Source organism: Vombatus ursinus, unplaced genomic scaffold (genome assembly GCF_900497805.2).
Source record: "Vombatus ursinus unplaced genomic scaffold, bare-nosed wombat genome assembly UNPS02004736.1, whole genome shotgun sequence".
In the NCBI taxonomy this organism is placed as follows: Eukaryota; Metazoa; Chordata; class Mammalia; order Diprotodontia; family Vombatidae; genus Vombatus; species Vombatus ursinus.
In genome coordinates this window covers 205,757-228,870 of record NW_020944514.1, presented here as the reverse complement: position 1 = coordinate 228,870, position 23,114 = coordinate 205,757, and the positions used below count along the sequence as shown (strand labels likewise).

Genomic DNA, 23,114 nt, shown 5'->3' with positions numbered 1-23,114 from the left:
AATTATTATATAATAATAATATTGATAATAACATGTCAGTGATTCTGCATTATCAGAAGAAAACTATGAGACGGATGGATTTGTTTGGGATTTGGGACTCACATCACGTCATTCATTTCCCATTCAGTACAGGGGCCCCTGGGTGCCAATTTCTACACAAGAAATCTATTCACTTTCTTGGTTAAGTGAAAGAATTCCTGTTCACACTTGTTTATCCCAAATGCAGTGGTGGGAGAGGGCTGGAGGGAGGAAAGGCTTCGTGGGGGCGTAGACACGGTCCCCGGGTCCGGAGGAATGTCGGGGGAGGGTGGAGAGGGCTGGGGGGATGGGAAGGGCCGGAAAAGCGGCGGGGGCGGGAGCGCGGAGGGAGGGGGGAGGGGCTCTCGGCCTTCCCAACACGAGAAGGAGCGGATAAGCAACTTCCTTTAGGAAGTCAGGAATTAGGGAAGTGAAACCAGATTCGCCCTCGCAGGCCGCGCTGGCCCCCGGAGGCTCCGCCCCGCGCTCCCGCAGCCCCGCCCGACCCCCCGCCACCGGAAGTGCAGCTGTAGGGCGAGTCTAGACGCCTCCCGCCCCTCCTCTCCTCCGCCTCCTCCGCCTCCTCCGCCTCCTCCGCCTCCTCCGCCTCCTCCGCCTCCTCCGCCTCCTCCGCCTCTCCGCCTCCCCGCCTCCCCCGCCGCCTCCGCCGCCGCCGCCCGTTCTCGGCCTGGTCCTATTGTGCCCGCGCAGCGCCCGGGGTCATGTGGAGTCACCGCAGCGGCCGCCTCCGGGCCCACGGCTACAACTTGCAGGAGCAGCGGGATCGCTGGCGGGAGCGGGAGGCAGGTGCGGCCCGCGCCCGAGCGGCCCGGCGGCTCCGGGGCTGCATCCTCCCTCCGGCCTCGATGGCCCCCGGCCCAGAGCCTCGGGACCCTCTGACCCGCCCCCCGCAGCCCCGCGAGCCTCCCATATCCCCTGACCCCTGTGATTCGCCCCCCCTTCCCAGCCCCTGGCCCCCTTGAGCCCCACCCTCCGCCCTCGGCTGCTTTGATTCCCCAGCCTAGAGCCCCTGGTCCCTGAGATCTGCTGCCTAGGGCCCCTGGCAGCTCTGATCCTACTTACCTGCTTTTCTGCGGCCCCCCCCCCCCCCCCCCCCCCCCCCCCCCCCCCCCCCCCCCCCCCCCGCCCCCCCCCCCCCCCCCCCCCCCCCCCCCCCCCCCCCCCCCCCCCCCCTTCTCCCCCCCCCCCCCCCCCCCCCCGTCCCTGGCCCCTCTGATCTCCCGCCTTGAGCCCCTGGTCCCTGTGACACCCCTTTCTCCCTTCCCAGCCCTGTGCCCTCTGATAACCCTCTTCCACTTTCCCCACCCCTCACCGCCACCACCCACCCCCACTCAGCCCTTGGTCCCTCTTACCCTTTCCTTTCCGTCCTTCCCTCTTCCTCCGTGGCCCCTGTCATTACTCAGAGCCCCTGGACTCTTGTGTGTTCCGCCCCTCCCCTTCCCCTTCCCAGCCTCTGGACCCTTTGACACCCCCTCCCAGCCCCTAACACCTCTGACTCCCAGCCTCTGGCTCCTGTGACCCCCAGTTTTGAGCCTCTGGCCTCTTTGATTCCCCTAGCCCCATTTGAACCCCCCCCCCCTCCCTGTCTTTGACCCCCCGCCCCTTGCCCCCCCCCCCCCCCACTTCCCCAGCCCTGGCTTGACCTGAGCCTCTGGCCATTCTATGCCAGTCCAGAGCCTCTAGCTACTGTGACCCCCAGCCTCTGGCCTCTGGCATTTCTGTTCCACAGCTTTGGCCTGAAGTTCTGGCCATGGCCTCCCAGTTTTGTCCTGATCCTGTCTATGTGTCCTCCAGCCCTAATCCGACTCCCCATTTCCCCCAGTTTGGGCTTGAGCTCCTGGCCTCTCTGTTCCCCAGCTTTAAGGAAGGCTAGGCGGGAACAGCACCTGGTCAGCAAGAGATTGCTGAGGGACAATGACCTAGAAGAAGCCAGAGATGAGTTCCAGAACAAGCCCCTGGAAGAGCTGGAGGTGAGATATCTGGGATAGTGGCAGTGGCTCTTTTTAGGGTTGATAAAGGGTTGTCTGGCTGTGTAGTACTTCGAAACATTATCCAAATGAATACAAAGCATTTGGTATGGTATTGGTGCTTAATAGCTTTGTTACATTTGGTAAAGAGAACCCTGGGGTTGTTGAATGTTTACACACTTTGAAGATTTCAGTACCTGACACTGTCACTATCTCTGCAAACCTCTCCAAGTTGTTTTGAATTTCTCACTCTGCCCTTGACCCCCCAGGTGCTACACTTACTGAGGATGTCTCAGCGGGGAACTGAGAAAGAGAAAGAGAAGGCATTAATCAGCCTCCGGCATAGCCTACAGCATCCTGAGACACAGCAAACTTTTATCCGGTCAGTACAGACATAGTGGCCTAAGTACCTGGTGCGTGGAGGAGTCAGGAAGCAGATACCTGATTCCTGGGGAAGAAAGGCAACCTAGGAAAGCTGTTAGATTTCATAGGATTAATCCAACTCCTTTCTTTTGGAGATGGCAAAGTTCCAGATAATTGAAGTGACTTGCCTAAGGTCTCAGAACTAACTAAATAGTAGAACTGAGATTTGAATCCTGCTACGAGTGGGTTTGAGGATAGGAAGGGGAGGGACCTGACGCAGGGGTTGAGACAAATTCTAATGTTTGGTGTTTCAGGCTAGAAGGCAGCATTCGGACACTCATTGGACTCCTGACTAGCAACTGGGCTTCACTCCAGATGGAGGCAGCTCGATGTCTGCATGAACTCTCCCATGCCGACCAGCCCAATGTGGCAGAAGCCTGTCTGCCTTCCACATCCTACCTCCTCACGTACCTCTCCGGGCACAGTGCTGACTTCATAGTAAGAGCTCACCCTATTCCCTTTAACCCTTCCCTCCGTGTCTGAGATCCAAAGGAGACTTATTAGAAATCATCAGTGTAATGGCCCCATTTTACAGATGATGGAACTCAGGGCCAGAGATGTTAGGTGTCTAGCCAAGGGTCACACATGTAGTAGGTAGTAGATTGAGATTCCTGGGTCCTAAATTCCAAATCCGGTGTTCTTTCTGCTATGTACTATTGACTTCATTTATCCTTTTTTCATTTTGGAGCTCATATGTAGCTCCCATTAACTTTAACTTCTATGACTTTAAATAGCTGATCTTTTGGAGGATATGTTAAATTTTGTTTTGTTAGAAGTTTAACATTGAACCTCAATAAACCATTAAACTTACTTGGTATCTATTACATTTAAATACATTTCAGTGCATAAAACATCATACAAGAGAGGCTCAGTGGTGTAGACCTTGGAGTCAAGAAGACCTGGATTCAAGTCTTGTCTCTGGCATACACTGTGTGACCCTGGTCAAGTTGCTCAACCTTTCAGTGTCCAGGCAAATCTATAAGACTTAAATAGCAGGACAGTTTTTAATCAGAGTTGGCAGAGGGAGTTTCACTTGTCTGGAGGAGTTCCTCATATCAATGAAATTAGTCTAGTTTTTTTATTTTCTTATTTTTATTTTTATTTTTTAGGCAGTTGGGGTTAAGTGACTTGCCCAGGGTCATACAACTAGTAAGTGTCAAGTGTTTGGTCGGAGGCCAGATTTCAACTCAGGTTGTCCTGACTCCAGGGCCGGTGCTCTATCCACTGCGCCACCTAGCTGCCCCTAGTCGTTTTTTAAAAAGCATCATACAAATTTTTGTCATCTGTTTATATCAGATGTTCTTAGCCTGAAGTCTATGACCTTTTTTAAAAATTGCACTTTATTAACTTTAACAATCATTTGCAAATTTTTTGATTTTCCAGTTGTCTCCCTCCAGCCCCTCCCCCACCCATTGAGAAAGCACGCAATATGGTATTAATTATACATGTGAAGTCATGCAAAACATTTCCATATTAGCAATGTTGCCACATACAAAAAAGCAAGAAAAATAAAGTGGAAAAAGCATGCTTCAATCTGAACCTGGAGTTAATCAGTTCTCTCTCTGGTCGATGAACTTTTAAAATAATTTTTTGACAACTATTTTAATATAATATTTCATTTACAAACCTAAATGTTTTATCTTATGCATTTAAAAGCATTATTCTGAGAAGGGGTCCATAGGCTTCACTGGATTGCCAAAGAGATCTGTGACATAAAAAAGATTAAGTATACCTGCTTACATCTTCATCAGGATTCTTTGTCCATTTCTTCTCATTCATTTTCCTCCCATATAATGTGTATTCCATTCTTATGGTTCTGCTTTTTTCAGTTTACATTTTTTCATAAAGGTTCCACAGATTGAAAGCTAGAAGGGAACTCAGAGGTCATTTAGACACAATTCTTCATTTTACAGATGAGGAAACTGAGGCCAGAGAGGTTAAATGACTTACTCAAGGTCTCACAGGTAACAGAACTGGGACCTAGGTCCTTTGACCCCAAATCCAGTGCTCTTTTCCACTGTAGCATGCTGGACATACCAGATTTTTTTGCATACTTTATCCTTATTTATCTTAATTGTATTATTATATCCTGTTACATTTATATAGAATAATTTATATAACAATTTCCCTATTGAATATTTAAATTTTCTGTTTTTGAAAAAATTACATATACTGCCTATGATAACCTTTGCACAGATTTTCAGAGTAAATTCCTGACAAAGGAAATATTGGATCACGGGGTATTATGGGGAATATATTCTCTTGCCACTTTGGGTCTTTACCTTTGCCAGTAGGTACATGAATCAGATGTATGCTATCCTTAAGAATGACTTACTTTGTTTTCTCTGTGTTCCTCTTGGTCTTTTTGAGGTCAGACACCTAGTGATGGAATTTGGATCCAAGGGCCTGGTTCCAGACTCATGTCTGTCAATCCACTGCTCAGATGCCTGAAACCCTGTCTCCCACTGCCATTCCACTGCAGGACCTAGTATCAGAATCAGTGACTCTTGGACCCACATTATGTCACATGTTATTTGAAAGTCATATTATTAGTATTAACTAAAGCGGTGGTATAAGGCACGAGTAGGTACTGATCCCCAGCTTCTGATTACTGGTGCACTGGGATGAACAGCTCTGCTCATGTGTCCAGTCTGATATCAATTCCTCAGGGGCAGGGGCAGGACCCTGGGGGTGGCCAGTGTTCACTTATTGAAATGTAGAATTCCTGGGCTCAGATTTGTTGATAAAATTGTTTTAAGGATTCCCCTCTTCTTAGTCTGGGGAAGGGAATAACCTCAGAACTCTTTCTTGTTCCCTTCTGTAATCAGGAGCTATGTCTCTACACACTAGGCAACCTGGCTGTGGAGAGTGAGGCTGTGAGGAGGCAGCTTCTGCCACAGGGCATTATTCCAGCTCTTGCTTTATGCATCCAGGTGAGAGATCAAGTGTTCTTCCTTCCTCTTACCCCCTTCATACCTTCTGTGCTTGGGGAGGATGGCTCTTGCCACTGCTTTCTGTTCCTTCATTAAGATCTACATTGTCCTATTCCAGTCGCCCCATGCAGCTGTTCTGGAAGCTCTTGGCTACACCTTGTCACAACTTTTGCAGGCCAATGAAGCTCCCAAAGAAATCATTCCGTAAGTAAATCCTCTTTCCTTTGGACAGCAGCATAGGAAGAGGGAGACTGTGATGGCCAAAGGTGAGCCCAGGCTACTGCCAGGGATACTGTTTCCTCCTGGGTTTATTTACCTGATTTCCCATGCTTCTGAGAAGGGCCTCAAGATTGTGTCATTTTCACTCACAGTGAGGTCCTGATGGGTACCTTGCACTTTCACTCAGATGTTTTCACTCATTGTGCCTTTTTGACCTGCAGCTCTGTCTTGGACTCTGCCATCCTCCCGAACATGCTTCGACTTCTACACCCTACCCCAGAGCTGGGGGCTAGTGTTGCTGTGGAGTTTGCCTGGTGCCTTCATTACATTATCTGCAGGTACCATGGGCCCAGACCAGGAATGCCACCCATAACCTTCCTTAGTAATCCCTGTGTACTCATGGATATATGGGGTATTGAATCAAAGCCACAGCAAAAGCATTTCCTGGTATTGCAGGGAAGGGGGGTGTGACAGTACTTGATTCCTACCTTATTCCTTTCTTTAGGCTTGGAACACAATTTAAATCCTGCTTTTCTCCTTCAGTTCTCCAGATGTCGTAGGTCCCAGGGGTCATACTGACTTTGGCTGCCTCCTAACCTGTAACAGAATTCTTCCTGGCTTTGTGCCTTAGATCAAGCTAGGACTTAGGGACCCAGGATGTGGGGACTTGACTGTTTTCTCTTCTGCTCCAGCCAGGTGAATAATCCACTGCTCATTTCTCGAGGAGCTTTGTCCACTCTGGGGCTATTGCTGATGGATTTGGCTAGGGCTGCCTCAGGATCTGTGGATACAGGACTGGATCTGGTAGGTAAAGGGAGGTCACTGAGGAATTTCTCACCACCTAGGAGAACCAGGTGTGTCTTCAGCCCTGCTTGGTGACACGTTCTGTCTGTAATATCCTTGGTGCCTTCCCTTGGGCTTCAGTTCCCAGCTAGCCCCTTTGGTCTCCTGGTCACCCATCTTGCCTTTGCAGTTGGCCTGTCCAGTACTTCGGTGCTTTGGTAACTTGCTGGCAGAGGAAGGAGCGGCAGATGCAGGGGTACGAGCAGATTTTGGAGATGAGCGAATTATAGTGGCCATGTTTATCCTCATGGAGTTCTTCATCCAGCATCAACCTAGCCTGGTTCCTGAGTGCCTTTGGGTCCTCAACAACCTAACTGGTATGTGATGGGGCTCCAAGTCAGTTCACTACAATGACTAAATTTTATCCCTGGTTAAGTAACAGTGGCTTCTCTGACCATCTGGGGACCTCTCAGCTTAAACTCAGATTGGGACAGATTAGAGAGAAAGGTGTTTCATTACCTTGTAACACATGGGTAACTAGTTGTGCTTCAACTATACCTCTCTTCCTCTGACTTGAATTCTGTGAATAACCCGGTCATGATGCCTCTTCTCTAGTGAAAGATCCTGGCCTCTGCACTGCGATGCTCTCCCTGGATCTTGTCGCTCCCCTCTTGCAACTCTTACCCATTTCACGGGTGGTACGTATATTGGTAAGTAATAGTTGGGGTTTCTGTTTCTTTGGAGGTTAGGAACACGAGTTTGTGTTGTCCTTTCAAATATTTAGTAGTTTGGTGTAGCAGGAAACAAATAGGAGTTGGGAGTTAGGTGCTTTCCTCTGAACCTTACTAGCTGTGACTGTAGATGTTGTGTAGCTATTTGAAGCCTTAGCTTCCTCATCTATGAAACAAATATAACGCTTGCTAACTGTAGTATTGGGGAAAGCTCTTTACAATTTCTGAAGTGCTATACAAATGTTAAATGTTATTATTATTGTATTTGTAGGTGCTCACAATCCTGTGCAACATTGCAGAGAAGGGCCCTTTCTACTGCCAGAGGCTGTGGCCTGGTCCACTACTCCCCCACTTGCTAGATATCTTGACCCTTTCTGACTCAGAGGTGGTAGGCCAGAGCTTGGAGCTATTGCAACTGCTGTTTGTACACCAGCCTGAGGTGGGTTTTGATTCAGGTTCATGGTAGACTTTTTTTTAAGCCATGTAGTTTTATAGGCTCAAGATAGATTGAAGCCCTACCACATCCTAACCAGCACTCATATTCCATATAGGCTGATATTCCCACCCTGCCCTACCTCCCCCAGCATCATTCAGTGAAGAGAATATGATAACATCCAGAGGCTCAGCTACTCTTTCCCTTATTTGTGACACTTTCCTTGAGGGAAGAGATAGGAAAAACTAATTTTATGCCTCACCATAAAACCTTTCTTGCTTCCTAAACAGGCAGCTCAGGACTTCTTGCAGCATTCTGGCCTACAGGCCTTGGAGAAACACAAAGAAGAGGCTGACCTCCAGGAACGCATACAAGCTCTTCAGGAGGTGGCACTGGGAGGAAGTTCACTTGTACCGAATGCTTTGGCACTGCCATAGTCTCTCTCTTGCCTGCTTTCTTCTAGGAGCTAGTCCTGTCGTTTTGTGGTTCAAAAGTTATCGTCTATGCTCCAGTTATGCTTCCCTTCAGGGACGACTAAATGGGCACCAGGTCGAGGCTGCTCAGTCTTGTCCCATTTCCTGTGTCCCATCCCCCAGCCCCCCTAATCCCCCCCTTCTTCCTTTTCCCTCTTTCATATATCACAGCTTCTCTTAGAACTGAAAAGTTGTATTACATTAAATTTCTTCAGTCACAATGTTGGTGGTAAAATGCATATGTTTGGGGGTGGGGAATAGAGGGAACATTCAGAAAAATTATAGTTCAATTACAATACCAGGTTTACACGGAAAGATAATTTAAAAATATGTGGATATTTCATTCTCAGTCCAATAGAGCCCAAGCTCTGAGGCAGCTCTTAATGTTTTCTTGAGTCTTCAGGCTTTATTATTCATCACATTCACTAAAGCTGTGGCCACTTGCTCGCTACTGAGGTTGTTCAATGAGACATTCTTCTCCTGACCAAAAGCTGAGGATAAAATAGTAAACATCTACTATGTATGTATCACTGATTAAGAAGGTGGCCTATATTAAGTACTAAACATGTGCTATAGACTGTTACTGACATTCAGAAAAAGGATAAACCAAGATGGGCTGGAATGATTACAGGATTCTGGAGTAAAGGGTCTTTAACTTACCTACTGGCTTTTTATTTTTAACTGACGATGGTAGAAGTTAAAAATTCTAGCTAGTTTTGTGATAAACTACCACCTTCAGATTATATGTGAGTGGAATAAAGCTACAAGGTAAGGCAAAGGGCCAAGCCTGTCTTTGCTTCTATCTCCCCTACTGTCCCAAGTTCAGGCAGTGTGACCTAGCTCTTCACCCTGGGATTCCTTCCCTATCTTTTAGGCTCTTCCTTATTACACCTACAATTCTCTCCTATTAGAAAAACCTTTTACGGCTGTGGGGAGGAGGGGGGCGCCTACAATAAGGCATCTTGGGGCAGAAGCCTGCTAAACCACAGGCTATGATGGGATACAGGCCCAAGCTGAGACCTTTGCCCCTTACCTCAAAAAGAATTTGGGTCCTATTTGTCTATGGGCCCTAGGAAACCCCACCGTGGACTCTGTGAACTGGATCAAGCAAGTCTCCAGCGTTTGCCTGAGGCTATGATCCTATCAACTGGCCTTTCATGCTGGCTACCCCCAATTTCCCAATTCTGTTACCTAGCCCAACCCTCCATTGTCTATTACCTCCAGGATGCCCCACCCCTACTTCCCATCCATGATCCTCCCTAGACCCCTTCTCCAGTCACCCCAAACTACTTGGCCACTCCTAGATCCCTCCCACAGTCTTTATGTAAAGTCCATGTGGCCTTCATTAAGGTGCTCAGATTTATTTTTTTTTTTTTTTTGCTTTTTGGTTAGGCAATGGGGTTAAGTGACTTGCCCAGGATCACACAGCTAGTAAATGTTACATGTCTGAAGCCACATTTGAACTCGGGTCCTCCTGAATCCAGGGCCGGTGCGCTATCCACTGAGCCACCTAGCTGCCCCAAGGCGCTCAGATTCTTAAAATGCAGCCAATAGTTCACAAATGTTCAGATTCTTTAAGGGTCTGGCCTACATGGCGGATCTTTAACAAACCTTGTCTTTGGCTGAACGAAGGCTTGGGTCGAATTCATTGGGGCAGGGCATGCCTGTCGCAATTTCAGGGTCCCAGAACCCCTAAACCTCAACATGGTTCCCTGAACCTTAACAAGCTAGAATGCTCCCCGCCACCCCAAGGAATCCCAAGCCCCAGCTCACCATAGCGGACCCATAGCTTGGGCTGCACCTGAGAGCACTCACGGATCAGGATGGGGAAGTCGGGGTTCGCCTTCTTCAGCTCCACGTAGTGCTTCTCAATGAAGTCCCTGAAGAACGGAGTGAAAGGAAGGAGCTCGCCTTTACTGCCGATCTGAGGTTAGGGGAGCATCGTCACTGATGTAACGGGATGTTTGATGTTCACCTCACCCCGGTTTTACAGGTGAGAACATAGGATCTGAGAGGCGGCGGGACTGGTCCAGGGCACGATAAGTGACAGAGAGGGAGGAGCCCTCCTCCCCTTTCCCTTCCCCTTCCCCTTCCCCTTCCCCGCTTCCCGGGGCTTCCCCGCAGCCACTCGCGGGGAAGATGCGGGATGACCCCGCGAGGTCGTGACCTTTCGACCTCCGTCCAGCCTGCCCCGCCCGTCCAACCAGCGCCGTTCAACCGCACCTCACTCCTTGGCTGCTGGCCGAGCGTTGGCACAAGTGGATGCGGACCTCCCTCAGGTTCTTGCCCACCTTGAACGCGACCCCACGGGCTGCAGCTGCCGCCATCTTTTCCAGACACTGCAGAACACCTCTACGTCCTCAACCTTAGCCATGAGAGCGTCCGTACAGCCAATCAGGGAGAGGCATCAGCCTCCTCACCAATTTGCTTCGTGCTGCTTTGGTCTCTTCGGCGAATTGTGTCTCTTGTTCCCTACGATTGGTCAGATGTGGGGAAAGGGGCGGGGAGAGGGAGAGTCGAGGTGGAATTCAGCCAATTACGTCAGGCCCACTTTTTGCTCATTTCCGTAGAAGAGTCACTCACGTCTACGTGAGCGGAGTTGCCATGGTAATGACACGTGAGAAAGGTGGGGCCAAGCGTAAGGCGGAAGCCGATCTCGTCGCAGAGCGTGGTGGATAATCAGTTTGCGAATCTGGGGTTCCTGTGGTGGCGTTTCTTTTGGGAGCTGAAGCCGGGGTCAGGATGCCGGAACGAGACAGTGAGTCCCGGGGTCTACTCCTCCCTCCTTGGGAGTCTCCCTCGGGTCAAACCTTGTTATTAAGGGTCTTCCCTGCGTCCAACTTGGGGCTGTTAGGGACAGTTTGGGCGGGGGTCGGGGAGGGTTCTTGTACCTGCAGCCTAGCGGGGTCGGCGGTGTCCGGCAAGGGCGGCGCGAGGGGATGCGGGGAGCTCAGTCTTTTGTTTACCCCAGGTGAACCGTTCTCCAACCCGTTAGCCCCGGATGGCCATGATGTGGACGATCCTCATTCTTTCCATCAGTGAGTATGACTGGCATGTAGGGGCCAAGAGTATAGAGGCCTCTTTTGGTAGGGTGGGACCCCAAGGGTGGGATTGCAGGTTTTTGAACTTGTGCTTTAAAGTGCATCTCAAATACCTTGTTCGTGGAGGTGACCCTAGGTTCTTAAAGGCAATGCCAGCTGAACACAAACAGGTCTTCCTACAGCTTCATATATGATATGTGAAGGCTGTATGGCTTCTGGGTACCAGCTTAGTTGGAGAGACAGTGCTTGCCATAGTGAACAGGATTTAGAGTCAGGACCTAGTATCTCCCAGCTGGGTTGTGCTACTTCCTGATCTGTATCATGCCACTGGACTCAGATGGCTCCAGAGGAGAAAGTCAGGCTTGGTTACTTTGCACAGCCCTCCTTCGCTTAGATCCAGTTCACTTGAAAGTTATGGCATCACTTTCCTGATGTCATGGTCTTCTTGGAGAATGAAAGACTAACAACAACCTGTGAGTAGTCCCAAGCTGCCCCACTGGGGACCCCCAACTGGCCAATTCCAGTTGGGCGTCAGAACCCCTCCTACCCCTCCTCTCCCCTCCCCCCCTTCTGTCCACATAGGGTATCATACCCTAGGGTATGTGCTGTGCCCAAAGGAATGAAAATTTTGTTGTCTGAAACCTAGCAAGATACCTTGGGGTTTAATGGGCTAGATTTCTTTCTTAAAGAATTTGCCTTAAACTTAATTCACTCTGGTTCTCGTTGATTGGCCAGTTAATAGGTTCCAACCCAAACCCCACTTAGTGGTCATTGTTTGGGCCCGGATTGCTCAGAGTGAATAACTGAGGGTCTTCCCTTCCTAGATTGGTGGGGTTTTTTTTGGGAAAGTGAGAACTCAGGAAGAGTTTACACCAACGTCAACAGCAATCATGAGCTAATTATTTAATCTCTCTGGGCTTTAGTTTCATTATCTTTTTGATGAGAGATTTGAACTAGATAATCTCTCTGAATCCTTACAATTTGGAAAAGCTTATTTTTTTTTTAGTGGAAGATTGTTTGCCAGTTGATGATTTCTTCATTCATAGCAAGGTGCTTATTTAATAAAACTAAACTGTGAAGGATTTGGGATCTGTGTCAATGGGAGTATTACTTGTACTAATGAAATCAGGGGTCCTCGAAGTAATGAATGTTATTTGTACTAGCATGTTACTGGTTATATAGAGAAGTAATAGCTACTTTTGGGGGAATGAGGTGCTAGATGGAAACAGACTGAGGAAGTGCTGATTTTGTCACTCCGTGTTTGACAATCTTGTGTCTTGTTTCACTAGGTCCAAACTCACCAATGAAGACTTTAGGAAACTACTTATGACACCTAGAGCTGCACCCACATCTGCACCACCATCCAAATCTCGCCATCATGAGTAAGCTGTTGGATATTCCTAGTTGTTTCCCAACCATTCCCAACCTGTTCCTATTGCATACTTTCCTATAGGAAATGTTTAGAAAAGTAGAAAGTAAGAGGGATTATTTTATTGAGGCTCTGGTTGGGTTGGGAGTCTGTATATTTTTCTAAATTTATTCCTCTGGGGCTTTTTCCTGCTTAGCTTTAGTGCCCTGATCATTTTACCACTGAGGACTCCTCTTGGGATTTGTGAGGCTGTGGTAGCCATTTGGTATGTTTGGATTTTCTCCTCCCTCTAGGATGCCAAGGGAATACAACGAGGATGAAGATCCAGCAGCACGAAGGAGGAAAAAGAAAAGGTGAAAGGAAGGGAAGGGGAGGTTAGATCTTAATGTGAGCACTGTCCTTACTGAGGTGGGACTGAGTTAGGTTAAGAGTTGGCTATGTAGGAGCATAGTTCTCATTTAATGAAGAAGCTGAGGCTTCTCTTTTTTGGAAGCTCTAAGGTTTTTGTGTTTGTTAGGGGGCTTTTTACTTAGAAACTACAAAAGTTTTCCATGGGCCTGGTATTTTGCTTTCTTTGTTCTTACGGGTAGAATTATGAGACATTGAGCTGAAATTTGTAAAGAGTTGGAAATCCAAATTAATCTTCTGGGGCTATGTGGCTTAATAGTAGTAGATACTCAGTAATTTGGAGGTGACTAAACAGGAAGGGGCTTAGCAGTGACTGAGAAAGCTCTATTATAATTATAGAGCAAACTGCAATGTACAGAGAAAGAGAATCGCTGTGAGAACATATATAAGTAATTGGGTATTACAGGGGGTATATTTTTTGGCCCAGAGGTATGTGTAGGAGGAGTGAGGGCAAAGATGTAGAGAACAAAGAGTACAAGCAATAGAGAGGAGCAGATTTGCTGCACTTATATTTGACTGCCTTACCTCTTTCTTCTCATTCATAGCTACTATGCTAAACTCCGTCAACAAGAAATTGAACGTGAAAGGGAGCTAGCAGAAAAGTATCGTGACCGTGCCAAAGAAAGAAGAGATGGTGTAAACAAGGATTATGAAGAAACAGAGTTGATCAGTACCACTGCTAACTACAGAGCTGTGGGACCTACTGCTGAGGCGTGAGTAGACTTTGGCCTAGGTTCATTTAAGATTTAATTTCTGAAGCAGCCCCAGTCAGGCTGTGTAATTGTGGGCAAATCATTTAGTTCTTCTGGGCTTCAGTATACTGTAATGTGGACCTCTGGCCTCCTTCCCACCTAAGCCAAACCACTATAAACAATCCCTTGTCAGTAATACTGGGTTGATCTGATAATGGTCCCTTTTGTTGTATAGTGACAAATCTGCAGCAGAGAAGAGGCGACAGTTGATCCAGGAGTCCAAGTTCTTGGGTGGTGACATGGAACATACTCATTTGGTGAAAGGCTTGGATTTTGCCCTTCTCCAGAAGGTGAGATGTTTTTCTTTTGTTTGTGAGTTATGGATGTTGCCAGAATGCTGAATGTCTCTGGGCCTCCAGGAAGGGGAGCTTTGTTGAATGGGGGAGCCTTCCTGGCTGTTGTAGAATTATCTCATTAGTGCTGAAGATATAGATTTAGGGGATAGAACTGTCCCAGACACCCCTCTGGTTCCTCCTTTAGGTTCGAGCTGAGATTGCCAGCAAAGAAAAAGAAGAGGAAGAGATGATGGAGAAACCTCAAAAGGAAACAAAGTGAGTATATGGGGGAGGCGTGGATTGTTGAGGTGGAGGGGCAGGACTTGGACTGATGGCAGAACTGGCTAATGGCTTCTTTCTTGTTTCTTAAGGAAGGATGAAGATCCTGAGAATAAGATTGAGTTTAAGACTCGTTTGGGTAAGAGCAGAAATGTTATTTTAATGCCTTGACACTTGTTTTCAACAGGATCAGATCTTATAAGAGACTTACATACCACCAACTAAAAATGCACCAGAATTGTTGGATTATGATAGAATTTTTAAAAATTCCACATGTTTGTTGTTTCTTCTTTCCCCATACTATGATATTTCTAACTACATGCTTTAAATACCATTTTCACACTGCTTTAAACCAAGATTTAATTCCTTATAGACCTTATCTACTTTCTTATGCACCGTTGAAATCAGTTTTAGATTTAGTCTAACATCAATTATATGTCCTTCCAAATGAAGACAGAAAATAGATATTTAAACTTCACTTTCTTGTAAAGTAATTTTTACATGACTTTAAATCACATTTTGTAAAGCATATATTGGGAGATACTACATATTTTTTAAACCTACACAAAAGTACTTTGAGACCTGTATAGAATAGCCCTAACTTTAAAATTCATTTATAATTCCTTTGGTATCCTTTAACACTTTTCTGCCTGCACTATGAAAATTTGCTTGAAAAATTCACTGCAGAGCAAAATCATCACCAGTCTGACTTTAAGGCCTTTTAAAAGCATTTAAATGCAGAAAAGTGTCCCAATTATATTACTGCTGAGAAAATCATGTAAGAGTATATATATTTTACTTCCATGGCAAGATACAAGGCTTAGATCCTCTAATGGAGGTTAGTAGAGAATAATTCTCATTAGAGGGAAAATAACTTAAATTTGTAGCCCCTAGGATTGGCCATTGCATACATTTTCCTGTTAAAGGTATCTTATCCTTTTAAGTTCGCATTGGTGCAATTATAGAAAACCTCGGGCTATCAGATGTTAGAGATGGATAGAGAAATCTTTGTCTATAGGAATTTCCTTATCTGTATTCTACATAAAACCTTTTGCTGTATTTAATTTGTTAATCTTGGTTAGCTATCTAACTTTACTTTCTACTACTCCCTAAGAAGTAATCAATCTCTTAGTCCCCAGCCTTACTTTTTCCTGCCTCTGTAGTATTGCTTTTGTTATCTCCTACCCCTGAATGGAATACCCTTCCTTTCTTTACCTATACAATTTCTATCCATTCTTCAGGGTCCAGCTCAAGTCTTATCTGTCTTCTTTATAAAACCCTGACTACCCATTCAAACATAGGTTTCTCCCTTTTCTGACCTTCTCTAACACTGGTAGTACTATATATTTTAGCATTTGTTTTCTAATTATTTGCTTTTTTTTTATTAGGCTTGTCTCCTCAACTGGACTGTAATCTCTGAAGATTAGAACTAAGTCATATGACAGTACCAGGCTCACTGAAGGCACTCAGTGAATACTTACTTATTATCCCCTTCTCTTAGGCCGAAATGTTTACCGTATGCTCTTTAAGAACAAAGCTTACGAACGAAATGAGCTGTTTCTGCCAGGCCGCATGGCCTATGTGGTAGATCTGGATGATGAGTATGCAGATACAGATATCCCCACTACACTTATCCGGAGCAAAGCTGATTGTCCTACCATGGAGGTACTTGCCGTAATATTCCTTAGGACTGTCCTTTGTAGGAAATGTGGGAGGGACTCTTTCCTCCTAGAAATGGTGTTTTCTCAGTTGATTGACTTACTTTCTTTTTGGGATTTCAGGCCCAGACCACCCTGACCACGAATGATATTGTGATCAGCAAATTGACACAAATCCTCTCCTATTTACGGCAGGGCACCCGGAATAAGAAGCTGAAGAAAAAGGACAAAGGTCTCTGGATGGTTTTGGGGAAAGATTATTTTCTGTGGGGACTGAGTCTTGTAGTGACATATGGAATGTCAGGAAGCAATAAGTTTATTTAGTGATATTTGTCCTAGAGCCATTCTGTTCCCTTTGCCTTGGGAGAGAGCCTTGAGAATTGGGGGACAGGAAGACTATTCTCAGAATCAGGGCTGGGACAAGACTAGAACATATATTTTTCCCTGACAAATTTGAGAAGTAGTGTTGTGGTAAGAGGCAGATTGAGAACAATGTTGGTAGTACTTTCTTTACACCCTCCCTGCCCCCCGCAACTGATCAACAAGGTTTATGTAGTGCCCCCTGTACGAATAAGAGCTTGTGCTAGGGACTGTAGGAGATTGACATTTTTATACAGATATTTACAAAATGTTGACTCTGTTTAATTCATTTTCTTCATTGCCTAGCACAACATACAAAAATAGGTGGTTAGAAGTACCTTTCCATTGTGATGACAACAAAATGTTTTCTAATTAATTGTATGTAGTTTAAACTAGGTGTCTCTTCTTCCTTACCACCCATTCCTCAGCTTCTTGAAATCTGGCCTCAGTTCTGCTGAAACTATTCTCCTAAAGGGCACCCAAGAACTCTTAATTGCTAAGTCCAGTGGCTTCTTCTCAGTTCTTATCTTCCTTTCAAATGAGACTGTATTCTTCTCCTCTTTTCAAAAAAATTTTTTTTCACCTTTTCATTTTTCCTTAATGTTCTCTTCTCTCTCAGCCTCTGTGATTCCATAGTCTTCTAGCTTTATGCTTTCTATCTTTGTATTGTTTGTTGGCTGCTCTTTTTGAGCCTGCAGTAACTGGCAAGATGTTTTGTTCTTGACCTTTTTCTCTTTTTTGTTTTTTTTTTAATTCTTAAATGTTTTATGGACTTTTTTTTTACACATTACTATCTCTCCTTAATAAATTCCCATCAAACAATAGGACCCTTACTTTTAACAAATCAAGCAAAATAAATTTACACATAGACTGTTGTGTATGTGCCTCATTGCACCATTCTTTTTTTTTTTTTTGGTGAGGCAATTGGGGTTAGGTGACTTGCCCAGAGTCACACAGCTAGGAAGTTTTGTGTGTCCGAGACCAGATTTGAGCTCAGATCCTCCTGACTCCAGGTCTGGTGTTCTATCCACTGTGCCACCTAGCTGCCCCTCATTCCATCATGCTGAGAGTGAGGAAGCATACTTTGTAGATGTTTTACAGTAATATTGAGAGAAGAATTGATGGTGACACTGGGAAAGAAATGGCCCTGCCTTGTTATCCTTATTCCTATTCTTACTTTACAGGAAAGCTGGATGAGAAGAAACCTCCAGAGGCTGACATGAAGTATGTATATTAGTTTCTAATATAAGTGATCATAGGAAGAGAGCTTTGTGGAAGACCAATTGTTCTGGAAGTCTGTGGGAAGCCTAGTGTAGGAACCTGAAGACATAGTAGGGTCCATACTTTTGGATAGCTACTGACATCTGGGTCTGTGCCTTTCCAGCATTTTTGAAGACATTGGAGATTATGTGCCATCAACAACTAAGGTTCCAAGGGAAAAAGAGCGGGAGCGATATCGTGAACGGGAGCGAGATCGGGACCGGGACCGAGAACGAGAGAGAGAAAGAGAACGGGACAGGGAGAGGGACCGAGAAAGAGAACGGGATCGAGAGAGAGAAGAGGAGAAGAAGCGACACAGCTATTTTGAGAAGCCTAAAGTGGATGACGAGGTGAGTCATGAATTCCAAGATTTTTATCACATGCAGAAAGATAGATTAGTTTGAGAAGTTGACTAAATTCAGATTCCCAGTATGGAAATCCCTGTAAATTTTTTGGAGGGACCTCATATTTTCTTGGCAAATGGATTATAATCTGGAAATTCTGTGCTTACTGAGTTTTTTCCCTGGTTCCATCTTGTTTGTGCAGGCTTTGGGGTGGTGGTGGGGGGAGAGATTGGGAATTTAGAGACAGAGGAGAGAAAATTAGAGGCAGTATGCCCATTCCTTGAATCAGAACAATGACTCAAACATTGTTTTCTCCTTGATCAACCTGGGAAAAAGTGGTTATGATGTGAGGTGGTGATTGAAGACACCATTAATAGCAGATTTTTCAGAAGTATTATTAGATTGTGATGTAAGAAGGAATGGGAGCCCTACTTTTTAAGAAAGCTGGCCATGGAAAGGGAGGGAGTATGATTTCCCCACAGTAACCTCCTTACAGAATGGGAAAAACTGTGAAGTTGGTGGAGGTTTGAGATAGTGGTTAAGAGGGGGAGAGATCAGAAAAGGGTAGATTTGTAAAATGTGGTTGAGAATTAAAAGTAGTTGTTGCTGATATTTGACAGTGACCTTACTCTCTTTTTCCCTTTTCAGCCCATTGATATTGACAAAGGTAAGTTATATTCATGTTGTTAAGTAGGTGTTATGAAGTATTCTGAAGAGCCAGAGGCCTGCATCCTGGCTCCTGCCTTTTATTTGAACCTGGCTTAAAATTCTGATACACTGTACAGATCAGAGATGATATGCATGGAGCTGACTCTGGGCAACAATGTCTATGATGTGCTCAAAGAAATCAGAATAGGGACTTACCTTACTGTTGCTTTAGTTCTGTGATACAGGATCAACTCTGATGTTTGTACAGTAGTGGCAGGATACAGGGATTACTGCTAGAGGGACCATGCGGGGATCTGAGGCTCCCAAACTCCTCAGTCCTCTAAGAACTGGGCTTGGGTGGGGAGGGGTCCTGGCCCAAGTCTCTCTTGCTTAAGAAGATGGTTAATATAAGTTTTTTACCTATAGGTCCTGGATCTGCCAAGGAGTTGATAAAGTCCATCAATGAAAAGTTTGCTGGTTCTGCTGGTTGGGAAGGTGGTGAATCATATCCTTTACTATGAAATAGGATCATGAGTTCTAAAACAACTTTTTAGCTTTCCCTTGCTTCTGATTCCCCCACAGCTGTTCTCATTTATATGGAGAGGATTGACTGAGAGTTGCCCTTTTCCCCACAGGACATGCTTAGAACAACCACTCTCTCTTTAGGATTGCAGTCTTTCTATGGCCTTTATCCTCTGGGTCTTGTTCTGTCTTCCCCCCTTTCTCTGGACTCTACCATTTGTTTCAATATATCCCTCTTCTTCCCCTAAGAGAACTATTTCTATTAACAAATAATAAAAAGAAACCAGTTCAACAAATCTCACCAACACATCTCTCACCAGTCACATTCAAGAGTCCCCTACCTTTGTAAAAAAAAGAAAGGAGGTGCACTTTTTTTAATTTTAAAGGACTTGTATTTATTTATTTATTTTTTGGTCAGGCAATGGGGTTAAGTGACTTGCCCAGGGTCACACAGCTGGTAAGTGTTATGTGTCTGAGGCCAGATTTGAACTTAGGTCCTCCTGAATCCAGGGCTGGTGCTCTATCCACTGCGCCACCTAGCTGCCCCTGACTGCACTTTTATACTTGCTTTTTGGGGCCAAGCTTGTTCATTGCAATTTCTCAGCATTTTGGTTATTTTGTTGTTTTTTCCATTTATATTGGCTTTAGTTATTGTGTGTATTGTTTTCTTGCTGCTTCTTACTTTGTATCAGTTCATATTTTTTCCCCATCCTTCTCTATAATATTCCATTATATTCATGTATCAGAGATTTTTAAAGGCTGTTCCCCAATGGGCATCTAGTATATGGACATCTACTTTCTGTGGCACTTGTTATTATACTTTAACATAGCACACACTGAAGAAACCAGAAGATAAGAAACAGCTGGGAGATTTCTTTGGCATGTCCAACAGTTATGCAGAGTGTTATCCAGCCACGTAAGTGAGACTTCATTCTGGGAAATGGGATATGAGTCTCTGGGAAGTGGGATATGGGGAAGGGTAGTTGGAAAATTGAAACTGGAAACAAGAGAATTAGGCAGTTTTCTGTGATTCTGAAATATCTGTCACTCATAAGGAGATGTCAGGATCACCTTATGCCAATTGAGTCAGCTGGGAGGAGTAGGGAAAGTAAGGTGTTTGACAGGGCAAAGGGACTAGTTAGGTTCCTAGACAGTCTTGGTTCATTAGAGCATTTGACTTTTCTTTGCCTCTTTTTAGGATGGATGATATGGCTGTGGACAGTGATGAAGAGGTGGATTATAGCAAAATGGACCAGGTATGTCTCTGTAAGGTTTACATTAAGAACGGATTATATCGTGGCTGTAGTCTGTAGGGCTGTCTTTCTCTGTAGAAGAAAGAACAGGCAGCTACCTCACTGAAAGTGTATGTTTTCCACTAGCACTAGCATTCCAGTGATTCATTGAGAAAATTAACAGTGGCCTGGATGGTGGAATTAGTGGCTTAACTGAATATTTAGTTTTCTACAGAAAGACAAACGAGCCAAAAACATTTTCACTTTGAGGCTTAGGTTAAAATTTTATAAAAGAATTTTCTTTGAACTTAGGCTTAAGGTGGTGGTGGTTGGGAGGGAGGGAAGGTGGGGACACAATTGCTATAAAGCATCATTTTAGCCAAATTTCAAGGTTGTCTCTTCTATATATGTAAACACAGTTATTAATGGAATAGCAAATAGGATTGCTTTAACCTTCTTTTCTTTCTCCTTTACTCGAAGTGGCAGAGATGATTTGGATATCTAATTATCTGGAATAACTGCTTATTTTTCTCAGTAGCCCCTTTATCTCCAAAGAAGTGTAGAACCAGAGAACAACCCTAGTTAGTTGGATTTTCTAGGCACTGTCCTGAAAAAGTGTTGAATGTGGCCTACAAGCCCTGTACTGCAAACTAGAAAGGTTCCTGCTGACCACCATTTTCTTTCTTGCCACAGGGTAACAAGAAGGGACCGTTGGGTCGATGGGACTTTGACACCCAGGAAGAGTACAGCGAGTATATGAATAACAAAGAGGCTTTGCCCAAGTAAGTCTGGCACTGAAACTAACCGGGGTTCTGGGACTAGGGAAGGGGGGATGGAAGAGGGCACAGTCTGGTAAGGCTGTTCCCACCTAGGGCCCTTTCTTTGAATCTTGTTCCATGCAACCTCACTATATCGTTACCCTGACTTTCTTCATCTACCTATAGAGCTGCATTCCAGTATGGCATCAAGATGTCAGAAGGTCGGAAAACCAGACGCTTCAAAGAAACAAATGACAAGGCAGAGCTTGATCGACAGTGGAAAAAGATCAGTGCAGTGAGTTTAGGGAGGTGGGAAGCTATAGATGGGAACAGAGATCCAGATCCTCCCATCCCTTAGACTTGGGGTAAATAGCTTGGAAAGAAACTCCAGAATTATCCCATGTAGATGGGAGGGGCTTGAGATGGTTCACACTGTTTCTTAGTGCTTCCATGGGCCCTTGTCTTCCCTCTCTTACTGGATAAGGCTTGGATGTGTAGCATAATTATCTCTATTCTTTTTTGCAGATTATTGAGAAAAGAAAGAAAATGGAGGCTGATGGGTAAGAGACTTTTTTTCATTTGGTTGGGGATCATTGAAACAAGTGTGTTGATTATTTTTTTTTTTAATTTCTTAGTGTGTTGATTCTTGATGCTATTTCTTTTTTGCATTGTAGGGTTGAGGTCAAAAGACCAAAATATTAGTCCAGCACTCGGAATCCTGGAAGATTACTTGTCTGGATATTTCTCAACTTTTTTTCTCTCCCTTTGCACTTTCTTTAGAGAGGCTGCAGTGTTCGTGTGTGTATGAAATTGCATTGTTTCAACTATTAAAATCCATGTTAACCCTTTTTTTTTTCTTTTCTGCTGAAGAGATTGTATGAAGGGAAAGATGGGGGATGAGGTCAACTCCAATTCCTCAGTTGTTTGGAAACACTAGTTGGGCCAATTTCACCATTTTGTTCTTGGCTTCACAAGCTCTAACACATATTTGGGTACAATCAATTTTACATGTGGGAACTCATTTTAATTATGTACTTTATTTTATTTTTATTTTTTGGCAATTAGGGTTAAGTGACTTGCCCAGGGTCACACAGCTAGTACGTGTCAAGTGTTTGGTCTATGGTCACATTTGAACTCAGGTCCTCCTGACTTCAGGGCTGGTGGTCTATCCACTGAGCCACCTAGCTGCCCCTAATTATGTACTTTACAAGCTGAGATTACACTATTATAGCTAGTAACCCAGCATTGATAGCAAGTGCTAAATATTTCTCTTTTTCCAATGTGTATTCAAGCTGAAAGTGACACTACCTAAGAGGTTCTGGCCAGTGTAGTTTCAACATAGAAAGGAGGGAGGGAAGGAGTATTAAGCTCCTATGTTCCTTTTTAAAAAAGCTGTTTTTTCACATAAGTCTTTACCAAGGAAAGGTATACCAGATTTATATCAGTATACTAGAGTAACTCTTGTAACAAAGAAGATAGCTTTTACTTTTATCAGATCAAGTATCAGATCAAGGGGCAGTAACTCCAGGAAAAGTGATTGGCCTTTGATTATCAGCAATTTGACCCTAGGGTTGTAAAATCTGGCTTTAGGTATGAGTAAAAAAAAATTTGGGTTATAAAAACAAGTAAACCAATCTTACAGTCCATTGTACTAATTACCAAGTAATGTTCCTCAAAGGTATACTATCTTATCATCCATTCTTGCCCAGTGGAATGGCCTGTTTAGGGAAGAAGGCCAGTGGTGGTTTGACCCTTTCTTATACTGGGCTGTGTTTATGGGGAATAGGAATGTCATGCCTCTAAGTCAAAGCTGCACATGAAATCTACTTGCCTCATAGCTGCAAGAGTTTCAGCAAAGCTGGCCTCTGAATTGCCGCCTTCACCCTCTTGCTAGCTCCTTCCTCTTTCTTATTGCCCACTGCTAGTTTTGGATAGCTGAAATATGAGCTTCTGAACTGGTGGGAATCAGATGGCAGCCTGACATAAGAACATCCACTCCCTGGTGGATCACTGGGCTGATGGCCCACTGGGTTCCTACTAAATGCCAGGCTACTGTCATCCATTAGGATCTGCTAACCTAGCTCTTGCTGGCTTGCTAGATCCTAATTCAACTTTAAACTTGGGTTCCTTGCAAAAGTTAATGTTTAGGAAGCTGTGGTGGTGGTGTTGATGGAAATTCTAGGCAGATGTTGCAATCTGCAGGTAAT

The 23,114-nt window shown here is 44.8% G+C and overlaps 3 protein-coding genes across 4 annotated transcripts; 2 read left to right on the top strand and 1 right to left on the bottom strand.

Moving 5' to 3' along the window:
* The first annotated feature begins 713 nt into the window (after positions 1 to 713).
* On the top strand, positions 714 to 8,222 carry TMCO6 (transmembrane and coiled-coil domains 6). 2 transcript variants are annotated; one of them, XM_027841372.1, is made up of 12 exons: positions 714 to 825; positions 1,897 to 2,009; positions 2,276 to 2,388; positions 2,684 to 2,867; positions 5,258 to 5,362; positions 5,481 to 5,566; positions 5,803 to 5,919; positions 6,274 to 6,385; positions 6,555 to 6,741; positions 6,980 to 7,074; positions 7,367 to 7,534; positions 7,819 to 8,222. In XM_027841372.1, the coding sequence occupies exons 1-12, from the start codon at positions 741 to 743 to the stop codon at positions 7,963 to 7,965; spliced, it is 1,512 nt and encodes a 503-aa protein (XP_027697173.1). In that variant the 5' UTR covers positions 714 to 740; the 3' UTR covers positions 7,966 to 8,222. The 2 variants fall into 2 exon arrangements, with proteins under 2 accessions (XP_027697173.1, XP_027697182.1); XM_027841381.1 differs by having other exon boundaries at positions 744 to 825; positions 1,862 to 2,009.
* On the bottom strand, positions 8,179 to 10,393 carry NDUFA2 (NADH:ubiquinone oxidoreductase subunit A2). The gene is made up of 3 exons (XM_027841394.1): positions 10,225 to 10,393; positions 9,775 to 9,881; positions 8,179 to 8,492 (listed from the first exon to the last, which is right to left on the bottom strand). Exons 1-3 carry the CDS (start codon positions 10,326 to 10,328, stop codon positions 8,401 to 8,403), a joined length of 303 nt encoding a protein of 100 aa, XP_027697195.1. The 5' UTR covers positions 10,329 to 10,393; the 3' UTR covers positions 8,179 to 8,400.
* Positions 10,394 to 10,619: 226 nt separating this feature from the next.
* Positions 10,620 to 21,756, top strand: IK (IK cytokine). The gene is made up of 20 exons (XM_027841500.1): positions 10,620 to 10,759; positions 10,973 to 11,039; positions 12,332 to 12,424; positions 12,705 to 12,764; positions 13,365 to 13,532; positions 13,747 to 13,861; positions 14,052 to 14,122; positions 14,218 to 14,264; positions 15,627 to 15,790; positions 15,907 to 16,015; positions 17,328 to 17,367; positions 17,528 to 17,753; positions 18,396 to 18,414; positions 18,822 to 18,900; positions 19,753 to 19,833; positions 20,116 to 20,173; positions 20,843 to 20,931; positions 21,094 to 21,202; positions 21,433 to 21,467; positions 21,582 to 21,756. Exons 1-20 carry the CDS (start codon positions 10,744 to 10,746, stop codon positions 21,607 to 21,609), a joined length of 1,674 nt encoding a protein of 557 aa, XP_027697301.1. The 5' UTR covers positions 10,620 to 10,743; the 3' UTR covers positions 21,610 to 21,756.
* The last annotated feature ends 1,358 nt before the right edge of the window (positions 21,757 to 23,114 follow it).

What these genes read in the sequence shown, in the direction of transcription:
- TMCO6 (XM_027841372.1), top strand. Translation starts at nt 741, where the DNA reads ATGTGGAGTCACCGCAGCGGCCGCCTCCGGGCCCACGGCTACAACTTG. An exon ending in GGCACAGTGCTGACTTCATA is followed by an intron (nt 2,868 to 5,257) that starts GTAAGAGCTCAC and finishes TTCTGTAATCAG; the next exon opens with GAGCTATGTCTCTACACACT. An exon ending in CACGGGTGGTACGTATATTG is followed by an intron (nt 7,075 to 7,366) that starts GTAAGTAATAGT and finishes TTGTATTTGTAG; the next exon opens with GTGCTCACAATCCTGTGCAA.
- NDUFA2 (XM_027841394.1), bottom strand. Translation starts at nt 10,328, where the DNA reads ATGGCGGCAGCTGCAGCCCGTGGGGTCGCGTTCAAGGTGGGCAAGAAC. An exon ending in GCCAGCAGCCAAGGAGTGAG is followed by an intron (nt 9,882 to 10,224) that starts GTGCGGTTGAAC and finishes TCCGTTCTTCAG; the next exon opens with GGACTTCATTGAGAAGCACT. An exon ending in CAAGCTATGGGTCCGCTATG is followed by an intron (nt 8,493 to 9,774) that starts GTGAGCTGGGGC and finishes TTTTATCCTCAG; the next exon opens with CTTTTGGTCAGGAGAAGAAT.
- IK (XM_027841500.1), top strand. An exon ending in GATCCTCATTCTTTCCATCA is followed by an intron (nt 11,040 to 12,331) that starts GTGAGTATGACT and finishes TTGTTTCACTAG; the next exon opens with GTCCAAACTCACCAATGAAG. An exon ending in TGAGTTTAAGACTCGTTTGG is followed by an intron (nt 14,265 to 15,626) that starts GTAAGAGCAGAA and finishes CCCTTCTCTTAG; the next exon opens with GCCGAAATGTTTACCGTATG.